Source organism: Dendrobates tinctorius, unplaced genomic scaffold (assembly GCF_039654945.1).
Source record: "Dendrobates tinctorius isolate UK_male_01 unplaced genomic scaffold, ASM3965494v1 ptg000202l, whole genome shotgun sequence".
Taxonomy (NCBI): domain Eukaryota; kingdom Metazoa; phylum Chordata; class Amphibia; order Anura; family Dendrobatidae; genus Dendrobates; species Dendrobates tinctorius.
The window spans coordinates 7,856,833-7,870,638 of NW_027361869.1; the positions used below are offsets into that span (position 1 = coordinate 7,856,833).

A 13,806-nucleotide genomic window follows, 5' to 3' on the forward strand; every position below is an offset into this window, starting at 1 on the left:
ACCAACTTGTCGCCACAGAGGTGTATGATCAGTGTCACCACCTTGTCCCAGCAGAGCTGTAAGATCAGTGCCACTACCTCGTCCCTGCAGGGCTGTATGATCTGTGCCACTACCTCATCCCTGCAAAGATGTATGATTAGTGCCACCACCTCGTCACTGCAGAACTGTATGATCAGTGCCACCACCTATTCCCTTCAGAGCTGTGTGATCAGTGCCACCACCTCCTCCCTGCAGAGCTGTATGATCAGTACCACCACCTTGTCGCCGCAGAGGTGAATGATCAGTGTCACCACCTTATCCCCGCAGAGCTGTATGATCAGTGCCACAACCTCATGCCTGCAGAACCGCATGATCAGTGCCTCCAACTTATCCCTAAATAGATATATAATCAGTGCAACCACATTGTCCCCGCAAAGCTGTATGATCAGTGCCAACACCTCATCCTTGCAGAATTGTATGATCAGTGTCACCACCTCTTCCCTGCAGAGCTGTATGATCAGTGCCACCAACTCCTCCCTGCTGAGCTGTATGATCAGTGCCACCACCTCCTCCCTGCAGAGCTGTATGATCAGTGCCACCACCTCATCCCTGCAGAGCTGTATGATCAGTGCCACAACCTCATCTCTGCAGAACCGCATGATCAGTGCCTCCAACTTATCCCTAAAGAGATATATAATCAATGCAACCACATTGTCCCCGCAAAACTGTATGATCAGTGCCAACACATCATCCTTGCAGAGCTTTATGATCAGTGTCACCACCTCTTCCCTGCAGAGCTGTATGATCAGTGCCACCAACACCTCCCTGCAGAGCTGTATGATCAGTGCCACCATTTTATCCACACAGAGCTGTATGATCAGTGCCACCACCTACTCCCTGCAGATCTGTGTGATCAGTGCCACTACCTCCTCCCCGCAGAACTGTATGATCAGTGCACCACCTCATCCCTGCAGAGCTGTAAGATCAGTGACACAACCTTGTCCCTACAGAGCCTTATGATCAGTGCCACCGCCTCCTCCCCACAGAGGTGTATGATCAGTGCAACCACCTCCTCCCTGTAGAGCTGTCTGATCAGTACCAACACCTTGTCCAAGCTGAGCTGTATGTTCAGTGCCACCACCTTTTCCCTGCAGAGCTGTATGTTCAGCGCCACCACCTCCTCCCTGCAGAGCTGTATGATCAGTACCACCACCTTGTCCCCGCACAGCTGTATGATCAGTGCCACAACCTCATCCTTGCAGAACCGCATGATCAGTGCCTCCAACTTATCCCTAAAGAGATTTATAATCAGTGCAACCACATTGTCCCCGCAAAGCTGTATGATCAGTTCCAACACCTCATCCTTGCAGAGCTGTATGATCAGTGCCACCAACTCCTCCCTGCAGAGCTGTATTATCATTGCCACCATCTTATCCACACAGAGCTGTATGATCAGTGCCACCACCTGATCCCCGCAGAACTGTATGATCAGTGCCACCACCTCATCCCTGCAGAGCTTTAAGATCAGTGACACAACCTTGTACCTGCAGAGCCTTATGATCAGTGCAACCACCTCATCCCTGCAGAGCTGTATCTTCAGTGCCATCACCTCATCCCTGCAGAGGTGTATGATCAGTGCCACTACCTCATCCCTGCAAGCAAGTATGTACAGTGCCAACACCTCCTCCCTGTAGAGCTGTCTGATCAGTGCCACCACCTTGTCCGCGCTGAGCTGTATGTTCAGTGCCACCACCGTTTCCCTGCAGAGCTGCTTGTGCAGTGCCACCACCTTTCCATGCAGAGCTGTATGATCAGTACTACCACGTTGTCGCCGCAGAACTGTATAATCAGTGCCACCACATTGTCACCGCAAAGCTGTATGATCAGTGCCATCAGTTGGTCAGCACAGAGCTGTATGATCAGTACCACCACCTAGTCCCCGCAGAGCTGTATGATCAGTGCCACCGCCTACTCCTTGCAGAGCTGTAAGATCAGTGCCACCACCTAATCCCTGCAGAGCTATTTGACCAGTGCCACCACCTCGTCCCTGCAGAGATGTATGATGAGTGCTACCACCTCATCCCTGCAGACCTGTATGATCAGTGCCACCACATCATCCCTGCAGAGCTTTATGATCAGTGCCACCATCTTGTCCCCGCAGAGCTGTATGATCAGTACCACCACCTTGTTGCTGCAGAGGTGTATGATCAGTGTCACCAACTTTTCCCTGCAGAGCTGTATGATCAGTGCAACCACCTCATCCAGGCACAGCTGTATGATCAGTGCCACTACCTCATCCCTGCAAACCAGTATGTTCAGTGCCACAACCTCCTCCATGTAGAGCTGTCTGATCAGTGCTACCATCTTGTCCGCGCTGAGCTGTATGTTCAGTGCCACCACCTTTTACCTGCAGACCTGTATGATCAGTGCCACCACCTTGTCGCCGCAAAGTTGTATGATCAGTGCCACCGCCAACTCCTTGCAGAGCTGTACGATCAGTGCCACCACCGAATCCCTGCAGAGCTATTTGATCAGTGCCACCACGTCATCCCCTCAGAGCTTTATGATCAGTGCCACCATCTTGTCCCCGTAGAGCTGTATGATCAGTGCCACCACCTCCTCCCTGCAGAGCTGTATGATTAGTACCACCACCTCATCCTTGTAGAGCTGTATTATCACTGCCACCACCTTGTCCCCGCAAAGCTGTAACATAAGTGCCACCACATTGTCCGAGCAGAGCTGCATGATCAGTGCCACCACCTCCTCTCTGCATAGCTGTATGATAAGTGCCACCACCTGGTCCTTGCAGAGCTGTATGATCAGTACCAACACCTTGTCCCCGCAGAGCTGTATGATCAGTGCCACCACCTTGTCGCCGCAGAGGTGTATTATCAGTGTCACCACCTTGTCCCCGCAGAGCTGTATGATCAGTGCCACCTCCTCATTCCTGCAGAGCTGTATGATCAGTGCCACCACCTCCTCCCTGAAAAGCAGTATGATTAGTGCTACCAACTCGTCACTGCAGAACTTTATGATCAGTGCCACCACACATTCCCTTCAGAGCTGTATGATCAGTGCCACCACCTCCTCTCTGCAGAGCTGTATGATCAGTACCACCACCTTGTCGCCGCAGAGCTGTATGATCAGTGCCACAACCTCATCCCTGCAGAGCTGTATGATCAGTGCCACAACCTCATCCCTGCAGAGCTGTATGATCAGTGCCACCACCTCGTCCCTGCACACCTGTATCATCAGTGCCACCACATCATCCCTGCAGAGCTTTATGATCAGTGCCACCACCTCATCCCTATACAGCTGTGCTCTGTGTGTAGAAATTGCATTTTGTGTCTCCTCTTTTCTCCCAATATTCCCCTTTTGCACAATAGTTGGGTCACATAAATCCAGGAATATCTCACAGTTTTCTCCCCGGAGATGCGTCTGGTTGGGGAGTGAGTCGCATTATGAAGCTGCCCCTTATCAGTTCTCTTCCACCATTACAGGCCTCAGCGGTCACAGCTCCACAATGGGTGAGACCAGATTTTAGCAGGTCATTGCAATCAGCCGCCGATGTGGATCATCTCCTGATGTGGAGCATCTGTCACCCCCAATACTCCGCACATACGGGGTACAGGGAGGTCACAGGTCAGGGAGGCGGCAGTCAGCGGAGCCATCGCCTGTGTTACCCTTCTGGGCTCTCAGCAGCTCCAGGTCGTCGCCACATCGTACAATCAGCGTCCTGTACGATAGACATTGTAGTAAAGATCCCTGTGATGGTGACAGGAGCCGGGAACAGGAGGAACGAGTTCCCCCAGCAGATGTATCTTCCCGGATACACAGCGATGTGCAGATCTGGAGGACGACGGCGATGATCCCGGGACCTCCTCTCCGCTCTTCCCCGGCGTCTCTGCTAGTGACAGCTACAGACGGTCGGTGGAGAAGATGGCGAAGAAGAAGCGGCGGAGGAAGCGCGCTCTGCTGTCCGGTGTCAGCCGGTAAAGGGCTTTTATTCCGGGCAGGGAAGCACAAGGGGAGAGCGGAGCTTCACTCGTTCTCAGCTGGGAAGAGGCGGGGCATGTATGCAGTGTCAGCCAATAGATGCTCAGGACGGTGTAGCTCAGCAGCCAATCAGTGCACAGTAAGCCTGTACATATAACAGACTCCTCCAGCTCCGGCCTTAGTGTTTTCCTATCGGGAGATTTTTGTGTTTTGGCTCCGTAGCACAGGATGGCAGAGACCGCGCCAGCCGCCGCTCCCCCTCCCGCAGAACCGGCTGCCAAGTCCAAGAAGCAGCCAAAGAAATCCGCCGCCAAGAGCAGCAAGAAATCCTCCGGTCCTGGCGTCTCCGAGCTGATCGTGAAAGCCGTGTCAGCCTCTAAGGAGCGCAGTGGGGTGTCTCTGGCCGCCCTGAAGAAGGCGCTGTCTGCCGGAGGGTACGATGTAGAGAAGAACAACAGCCGCCTGAAGCTGGCCGTCAGGTCTCTGGTCACCAAGGGCACCCTCCTCCAGGTGAAGGGCAGCGGCGCCTCCGGGTCCTTCAAACTCAACAAGAAGCAGGAGACTAAAGTGGCCAAGAAGTCAGCAGCCAAGCCCAAGAAACCCGTTGCTGCTAAGAAAGCCGCCAAATCTCCGAAGAAGCCCAAGAAGGCTCTGACCACGGCCAAGAAGAGCCCGAAAAAGGCCAAGAAGCCCGCAGCTGCCAAGAAAGCGGCCAAGAGCCCCAAGAAGTCGAAAGCCGCTCCCAAGCCTAAGAAGGCGACGAAGAGTCCGGCTAAAAAGGCGGCCAAACCTAAAGCTGCCAAGAGTCCGGCTAAGAAAGCCAAGAAGCCCGCGGCCAAGAAATAAGTTGCGGACCCAGTTATTTTACACAAAGGCTCTTTTCAGAGCCACCACCCTGTCCCCGCAGAGCTGTATGATCGGTGCCACCACCCTGTCCTCGTAGAGCTGTATGATCAGTGCCACCACCCTGTCCCCGCAGAGCTGTATGATCTGAGCCACCACCCTGTCCCCACAGAGCTGTATGATCAGTGCCTCCACCTCCTCCCCGCAGAGCTGTATGATCAGTGCCACCACCCTGTCCCCGCAGAGCTGTATGATCAGTGCCTCCACCTCCTCCCCGCAGAGCTGTATGATCGGTGCCTTCAGGTGACAGTTCTGTGTAATGGAGGGAAGGGGCCGATGTGCAGCAGAAATCACGTTACTTCCATCATCCTAATTATCACCACCTGTAACCCACATCTTAGTAAGAGTGGTGTGAGGTTATAACTCCGATGTGAGAGTTGGAGCGTCAGTGACTGATTATAGAGGAGCTGCTGTACCGCTCTGGGTACTGGGAATATAGAATCGGAGCTTCCGCTGTAGAAGCCGCCTGGAGATTGGATGTGACCCTGTGTATCAGAGCAGTGGGTGATAGCTGAACTGTGAGTCAGGTTGAGCCTTCTCTGTACAGTGATTGGTCGCGGACATCAAACGCTATTCGCTGCTCACATTCTACAAAATAACCAATGGAATGCAGGGGACGTGTCCTCATGAAGCGTGAATAGGGGCAGAGGAGTATAAATAGCCGCTCACTCTGCTCCTCTCATCACTTCTGTTCTCTTCTATACAGAGCTATGGCCAGAACTAAGCAGACCGCTCGGAAATCCACCGGAGGGAAAGCGCCCCGCAAGCAGCTGGCCACTAAAGCCGCCAGGAAAAGCGCTCCCGCCACTGGCGGAGTGAAGAAGCCGCACAGATACCGGCCAGGGACAGTTGCTCTCCGTGAGATCCGCCGCTACCAGAAGTCCACCGAGCTGCTGATCCGTAAGCTTCCCTTCCAGCGCCTGGTGAGAGAAATCGCCCAGGACTTCAAGACCGATCTCCGCTTCCAGAGCTCCGCTGTCATGGCCCTGCAGGAGGCCAGCGAGGCTTATCTGGTGGGGCTGTTTGAGGACACAAATTTGTGCGCGATCCACGCTAAGAGGGTCACCATCATGCCCAAAGATATCCAGCTGGCCCGCCGGATCCGTGGGGAGAGAGCTTAGATCTGTCCTGCCCACCTGACTGCAACACAAAGGCTCTTTTCAGAGCCACCCAATCCTCCCTCAAGAAGAGCGAATTCCTGACATTTAATACTGCCGGCTTTGCTACCAACCATGGTCCTGATCATGCTCGTGGTGGTGAGGCTGGTAGTTTTGCTACCCCTGCTGATGCTGGCATGGCAGGTGGTGCAAATGACCTTTTTTGGGGTTATGGGCAGAGTATTAAAAAACAACTAGACTTGAGAAGGCCTAACAGATGGACAGGCAACTTCCATCATGTTGGTGTTACTGTTAATAGTCGCCGGCCTTCTGTCTGCGGCAACCACACTGCTTCTTCCTGGCTGTTGGGGCGCTATGCCTCCCTCCCCCTATGCTGCTGTCCTCACTTTGCATGTCCTCCTGCTAGCTTGGGTCAGTTACTATATCATCCACCACTTCATCCTGCTAAACACTGTCTCTTGTGCCTCCTTCGAGCCTGCCACCTGGTTCCAGCAGTCATGGTACTTTATTTCCCAGGGCGTTCTGATGCTTCCTGTATCCCTGGGTGGTCCTTACCAGGTCAGCTCGCCCAGGGTGGGTTGGAATCATGGCCCAGAGGGTCCACTCCAGGAGTCCTCACACGAACAAGGGTGGGTGGTTTTGCTGGGCGTAAAATACTGGTTATGGAAAAGGTTGAGGTGTAACCCACAGGGCAACATGTTTGCCAGCCAACACACTTAGTGTATGGGCATTACAAGTCTAGGAGATCTGGTTCTTTTTTTAATGAGACATTTTTTAAAAGGCCCTCTATATTTTATTCCAAGGGGGGATTGGAGTTATTGGGGTGCATATGACTTGGTAGCAGGGCAGGCCTTGCCGTGAATCCATAATACATGAGGGTGTGCACGAATATATGGGGAGTATACAGCACTGTATGGATACAGGATATTCAACTATAAAATACTATATGTTGGATTATCAGCACTATATGGAGATATATAATACTACTTGAAGGGTATACTGCACAATGTGTCCGTATACAACAGTATTTGGCAGCTTACAGCACTATATGGGGGTATACAGCCACATATGATGTTATATAGAACAATATGGAGGGCCCACAGCACTTTGTGCAGAGTATTCAGCAATATGTAGGTATCAGCACTACCTTATGCTCATGTCACTATATGGAGGGTATCCAGCACTATGTGAGCCTATACATACAATAGCTATTTGGGGTTTACAGCACTATATGGGGGTATTCTGTAGATGATTCTGAATGGGAGGAGACACGGATTAGATATTAAAGAGAACTTTTTGACAGTGAGGATGATCAATAAGTGGAACAGGCTGCCACTGGAGGTGTTGAGTTCTCCTTCAATGGAAGTCTTCAAACAGAGGCTGGACAGACATCCGTCTGGGAGGATTTAATGAATCTTGCACTGAGCTGGAACATTCCATGATTCAGGCTTATATAGAACAGATGCTCTCGGATTTGTGTCTGCAGCACTAGATGGGGAGTATACAGCACACGTAGGCTTTGTAGTGCTGTATACCACCCAGTAGGTGGTATGGAGGATGTGCAGCACCGTACGGGGTGTGTATACATTGCCTGCAGCTCCAGGGCTGATCAGTCTCAACTCCACTTCCAGCAGTGATCGGAGCGGACCCCACACGGAGACCCGGTAACGTTATATCTGGGCGTCTCCGTGTGGGGTCCGCACTGATCACAGGAGGCCGCATCTAGCACAGATCGGATGATACAATCCGCACATGTTCTACCAGGAGGAGCCCGATGTGCTGAGCGCTGCCGGGAGAACACGTGTACATGAGGAGCAGCAGGTAGAAGGGCAATAAGGAGTTAAACGGAGGAGGAAGCACGTCTATCGATTGGTCGGTTCCTGTGGGCGGAGCTTTATAACCGTTTGATGGTTTGAATCTCCCGCTCAGTCGTGCTCTCGGCCCTCGATCATTAACCCTTCAGTGACTGTTCTCTGCTTGTGGAAGAGACATCATTTCCCAATCACTGTCAGGAGTAAGCGGCCATTATACCTGCAGATCATGTGGTAAAGTGAGATTGTATTAACCCCTCAATCCCCAGAACGGTGGCCGCTGCTCATTATCTCACCAACCACATTTATGCAGTTATCTTGTATGCGAGACTTTTTCTCCTCTGGAGGGATGGCGCTCTCCGCACTCAGAAATACACAGGCTCCGGAGCCGCCTCATCTCCAGTCCTCGCTATGGTCCGCCAGGCTCGGATGACGGCGCTGTACATTCGGGGTGCGGACTCTGTTCTCTCTTCTGGCTCCGACTACTGATAAATAGGATAAGACACCAGAAACCTCCCCGTCATGAGGGGAACGAGCCGCTAATGTCCGGCTGCGGGGAGGGAGCGGCTTCATCCATCAGCCCGAGCACAGGAGACCGCTGCCGGCTGTAGCTCCAGTCCATGTTATTAGGAGCAGTCAGGAGGTCACAATCAGTGGCCACATGTAGATGGTAAATGAGGAGGGTGGTAGTGATGAGATGCAGGCGCTGGACATACCGGGGAGCCGCCACTAACAAGGGGGAGCAGTTACCGGTACAGGATGTGACCGCTCCTCACTGGATTTACACCAATCCTGAGAAATAGGATCTGACCAGACTCCATCACCGCAGTCATCAAATATCAGGAATTGTAGAACACATGTGGGCGGCTCTGATAGGAGCCTTTGGGGGAGGCGCATCTATCCAGCGACAATCCCCGGGAGTATTCGCTGCCTCCTGACACACACACTGATCTGATCAGGAAGACCTGTAGCAGAATCACTTTCATCTCACGGCAGAACTTGGATTTCTGCTCTGTAGTGACCACATCACAGCGAGGTATGTACTGTGGTGCAGAGATGTCTGTGCTGCACAGTGCGGATATACTGTATGCCCCCAGAACCTGGCAGCTGTATATTATAGATCAAGGAGAATAAACCACATCACCCCAAGTCCGCGGTGCCAGCTCCAGTATGGAAGGAGGAAAGTGCAAGACACATGCCAGGCTGTGACAACTAGTATACTTACAGGCACCAGATTGCAGGAATAGGAAATCGTAGCCTCTCAGGTAGAAGATGTGGGTGGCTCTGAAAAGAGCCTTTGGGTTATCAGCACAGAAAAGAATACAATTAACCTCCGAAGCCGTAGAGAGTGCGGCCCTGGCGCTTGAGCGCGTACACCACGTCCATAGCGGTGACGGTCTTCCTCTTGGCGTGCTCGGTGTAGGTGACGGCGTCACGGATCACGTTCTCCAGGAAGACTTTCAGGACCCCGCGAGTCTCTTCATAGATGAGGCCGGAGATGCGCTTGACGCCTCCTCTGCGAGCGAGACGGCGGATGGCAGGCTTGGTGATGCCCTGGATGTTATCACGGAGCACCTTCCTGTGCCGCTTAGCGCCGCCCTTCCCAAGACCTTTTCCTCCTTTGCCGCGACCAGACATCTTCCAAGTAGTCAGCTGTAACTGATGCTAAAACCGAACGACCCCTCCTTTATATACAGGAGAGACGGACCAGAGAGAGAACTGCAGAGATGACGCGCCCCAGGGCGGGGCTTACAGAATCCACATGAGCTCCTCCCTTCCTCTGCTGTTTGGCTGAGCACAGAACTGTTCGAGAGTTTGAATTTCCCGCTCATTGTTCAGTTTCCCTTTTCTTTCCAGCTTGTAATATAATGTCACTTCTTCCCCTGTGATGAGAATTATTCCAGATTCAGCCTATAGATAAATGGGCAGCACAAATAGAGGGGAGCAGACACGGCCCCAGTATATGTCAGGAGGACAGAACAGACTGTAACCACAGATATTACAGGCAGCCGCCCAGGGGATCTCACACCGGTAGATACACTGCCTGATATAAGGCTCAGTCCTCAGTAATCACAGGATCTCCGGTTTTCATAGAGAATATTACATTTATATTAACCCCAGGGCTAAGCCCTCTCTGCCTTTATTCAGGTCTTATATTCCCGCATTAGGGACATTTGTGCTATGATAGGAGTCATCATTACTTCCGGCAATTATGACACTATTGTCCTTATATTTGTGTTTTCTTCTTCCCCTGGCAATGATTCTTTTTTCCACCACATCATAGCTCACATTGCTGCAGAGTAGGGACCTGCTGTCAGCTACAATTAATTAGGAAAAACAATTATTAACATAATGACAGAAAAGGCTGAAAATCAGAGCTCAGCAGTGATCCTGACTGATCCCAGCCGCCAATATCGCCCCATATCCTGCAGTAATTATTTAAAAAACATCTGTGAGGAGGATGTGATGGGAGATGATGTCATGACATGTCTGACCTAGAGGATCCTCACATCACAGTGTAATGTATTGTGCACTGAGCTCTCGGCAATCTTCTCTACATGATCGCACATTTCCCATCACAGACCTCCTGCCTGGAGCTGCAGGTGGGATCTGCTTAGAAGAGCAGAATTGGTCTCCCCTGAAATGTCTCTTGTAGGATACATCTCTAGCCAATATATTGTCTCCACAATACTGATTATGACGAGAAAGGGAGATGTGATCGCCTGCAGGTCAGACACACGGGGCATCACAGCATCTGCCTAACGCGGATTCATTCTCTAACCAGGAACAGCTGCAGACTCCTGTATGGGATGTAAGCGACCAGCGACCTCTCAACACCTGCAGATTCCCCGACATCGCTCCGTCCTGGGACCGCGCGTTATATGGAGACAAAGAACAGAAAAAGCGGGAACTGCAAACGTGTCAACCATTGGGAACATTAGCTCCTCCCCTCCCTCTGCGGATTGGCTGAACACAGGACGGTTAGGGGGTTTGAATTTCCCGCTGCTTCTAAAATGTCGTTACCGCTTCCCTTTACAGTGAAGACTCCAGCATAATCTCTAGATAAAACTGCACCGACACAAATGTCTCCTGTTATTTGAGGAAAAACACGAGAATCATGAACTAAGTGCAGAGAGGAAAATCGTCAGCTCACTGTCTGGTGCTGCATGGGGGAGAAAATTCAGTCTCAAAGCATCCCGGCTTAGAAAGTGTTATTAGTCATCATGGTGTATCATGAACTAAACCGAATCATGTTATACCAAATGAATGAGACCCCAGAATATCAAGATCTGTGGAGCAAGGGGTTAAAGAGTAATCCCTGAACACAGAGCAACTTATGGAGAAGTGACCAGGTTATTATTTAGAAGGTCCTCGGTTCTCACAATCTCCTTGGTAGCATTCATCATCCCTACTTCCTTCACCTGTCACTTCCCGTCACTAGACGCAGAGACCCAGGCGGTGGAGCAGACAACTCGGGGAGACGGGAAAGGACACAGGAGCAGCCACAGCTCTGATGGAGATGGGGTGGTGGCTCTTAGAAGAGCCTTTGGGGTGATGGCGGAGCAGCAGACTGAGCAGATCACTTGGCGCTGGTGTACTTGGTGACGGCCTTGGTGCCCTCGGACACGGCGTGCTTGGCCAACTCTCCAGGCAACAGCAGGCGCACGGCGGTCTGAATCTCCCGGGAGGTGATGGTGGAGCGCTTGTTGTAGTGAGCCAGGCGGGAGGCTTCCCCTGCGATGCGCTCGAAGATGTCGTTGACGAAGGAGTTCATGATGCCCATGGCCTTGGAGGAGATGCCGGTGTCGGGGTGGACCTGCTTCAGCACCTTGTACACGTAGATGGCATAGCTCTCCTTTCTGCTCTTCCTACGTTTCTTGCCGTCCTTCTTCTGAGTCTTAGTGACGGCTTTCTTGGAGCCCTTCTTGGGCGCTGGCGCAGATTTGGGATCAGCCATAACGAAAGCAAAGTTCTCAAAAGAGAGAAGAATAATGATCCCAAGCCTCCCAGAGCGGCGATATTTATAGGCCCGCCATGCAAATGACACTGTTGTCAGATCGCCGTGCTATTGGGTGACAAAGTCATGTGACCAACAGAACCGTCAATCGCTCCGCCCACTGCAGCTGATTGGTAGCTACACAAGTCTGTTTTCCATTGGTAACTTGAGATCCATCCAATGACAGGAGAGGAGGGCGGGGCAGACGATTATGAAAGCGACAGCAGCCGCAGCTAGTTCTTCATTTCGCCCAGATTCTTTATTGTTTGTTATCAACCATGTCTGGACGCGGCAAACAAGGAGGGAAGGTCCGAGCTAAGGCCAAGACCCGCTCATCCCGGGCAGGACTCCAGTTCCCAGTCGGCCGTGTGCACAGGCTTCTCCGCAAGGGCAATTATGCCGAGAGAGTCGGCGCCGGCGCTCCGGTGTATCTGGCCGCTGTGCTGGAGTATCTGACTGCTGAGATCCTGGAATTGGCCGGCAATGCTGCCCGGGACAACAAGAAGACCCGCATCATCCCCCGTCACCTGCAGCTGGCGGTGCGCAATGACGAGGAGCTCAACAGGCTGCTGGGTGGGGTGACCATTGCCCAGGGGGGCGTCCTGCCCAACATCCAGGCCGTGCTGCTGCCCAAGAAGACCGAGAGCAGCAAGGCGAGCAAGAGCAAGTGAGCGCTGCCGCCGATCTCTGTCCACAACACCAAAGGCTCTTCTAAGAGCCACCCACACCGTCGCCACAAGAGCTGACGCCGCTGATCTCTGCGTGCTCACATGGGACTGACGTTAGACACCACGGGCTGCCGCCACCAGTTTGTAGGTTGGTGCCCATACACACTTGATTCCGGGGTTCAACACAAAACACGTGAGGATGCCCATGTCTGGGTTATCACATGAAGCCTCAGACCTGTGTGGGGAGAGGAGTCCTCGAATAGTCACAGGAAATGTCCCTCATTAGTGAATGTCTTGATACTCGGGCCCCTGACTCCGCTGTGGAGATTACATGCGGTTATCACGTCCCGGAGTATCGGGGGATGGCGGCCGGTGATTGTCCACATCAGTGACTGCTGCTCCTCCCGGAGGGCGATCCCGTGATGGCGGCTCTGGAGGGCCGGACTCTGCGCGGTTCTCTGTGTGACCGGATTGTGATGTCCGCTAATAATCCTCGGCGGAAGAAGAGCGGGAAGTTCAAATCCCCAAACGGATCCTGCGATCAGACAATGAGCGGGAATCCTCGGTTAAGCGCCGCCCTCAGCCTTCAGCGATGTACATAGACGCCTTTCCTCCTCTGTTTAACCTCTTACTTGCCTTGTTCCTGCTGATCCCCTCTTATTTACCAGTGTTCATAGATGCGCCACCTTCATCTCACATCGGGCTCCTCGAGAACATCTGCTGCTTATAGCCCCCTGTAATCAGTGCAGAAACAGCTGGGAGTCCCGATAATACTGTAAGTGACTGAGGAGATTGCGGCACGTGCAGATCGAGCTAATTGCCATCATTGGTGAAAAGTCCTAGAGCTACACAGAGGGTTAACCCCACATTAGTGTAGTGTAATTATCCGCAGGTTCACTGAACAAATATTATGTAACAGAAGAAAATTAATTAAGCCAATAAACCACAAATCCTCCTGCTTTTCTGTAATTACTAAAAAAAAAAAAAGCACAGATGAAAACCTATGTACTGATGGGGGAGCGTGATAGGCGACGCGCTGGTTCCAGCATCAATGTGCTCTCCATCCGCATGCCATACTCCATACCCCGTCCCCCATTTTTGGCCTGTATGATCAGTGCCACCACTTCACCCCTGCAGAGTTCTATAATGAGTGCCACCACCTCGTCCCTGCTGACCTGTATGTTCAGTGCCACCACCTTTTCCCTGCAGAGCTGTATGTTCAGTGCCACCACCTTTACATGCAGAGCTGTATGATCAGTGCCACCACCTTTTCGCCGCAGAACTGTATAATCAGTGCCACCACATTGTCAACGCAAGCTGTATGATCAGTGCCA

At 52.2% G+C, this 13,806-nt stretch overlaps 5 protein-coding genes across 5 annotated transcripts; 3 read left to right on the forward strand and 2 right to left on the reverse strand.

Moving 5' to 3' along the window:
• Positions 1-4,138: 4,138 nt before the first annotated feature.
• Positions 4,139-6,052, forward strand: LOC141057152 (histone H1.5-like). The gene has a single exon (XM_073553695.1). The coding sequence runs from the start codon at positions 4,204-4,206 to the stop codon at positions 4,819-4,821; it is 618 nt and encodes a 205-aa protein (XP_073409796.1). The 5' UTR covers positions 4,139-4,203; the 3' UTR covers positions 4,822-6,052.
• Positions 5,454-6,052, forward strand: LOC141057154 (histone H3). Its single transcript, XM_073553696.1, has one exon. The coding sequence runs from the start codon at positions 5,589-5,591 to the stop codon at positions 5,997-5,999; it is 411 nt and encodes a 136-aa protein (XP_073409797.1). The 5' UTR covers positions 5,454-5,588; the 3' UTR covers positions 6,000-6,052.
• A 3,081-nt stretch (positions 6,053-9,133) lies between these two features.
• LOC141057005 (histone H4) lies at positions 9,134-9,445 on the reverse strand. The gene has a single exon (XM_073553478.1). The coding sequence runs from the start codon at positions 9,443-9,445 to the stop codon at positions 9,134-9,136; it is 312 nt and encodes a 103-aa protein (XP_073409579.1).
• A 1,888-nt stretch (positions 9,446-11,333) lies between these two features.
• Positions 11,334-11,800, reverse strand: LOC141057156 (histone H2B 1.1-like). The gene has a single exon (XM_073553698.1). The coding sequence runs from the start codon at positions 11,763-11,765 to the stop codon at positions 11,388-11,390; it is 378 nt and encodes a 125-aa protein (XP_073409799.1). The 5' UTR covers positions 11,766-11,800; the 3' UTR covers positions 11,334-11,387.
• Positions 11,801-12,042: 242 nt separating this feature from the next.
• Positions 12,043-12,527, forward strand: LOC141057155 (histone H2A type 1-like). The gene has a single exon (XM_073553697.1). The coding sequence runs from the start codon at positions 12,083-12,085 to the stop codon at positions 12,473-12,475; it is 393 nt and encodes a 130-aa protein (XP_073409798.1). The 5' UTR covers positions 12,043-12,082; the 3' UTR covers positions 12,476-12,527.
• Positions 12,528-13,806: the final 1,279 nt, after the last annotated feature.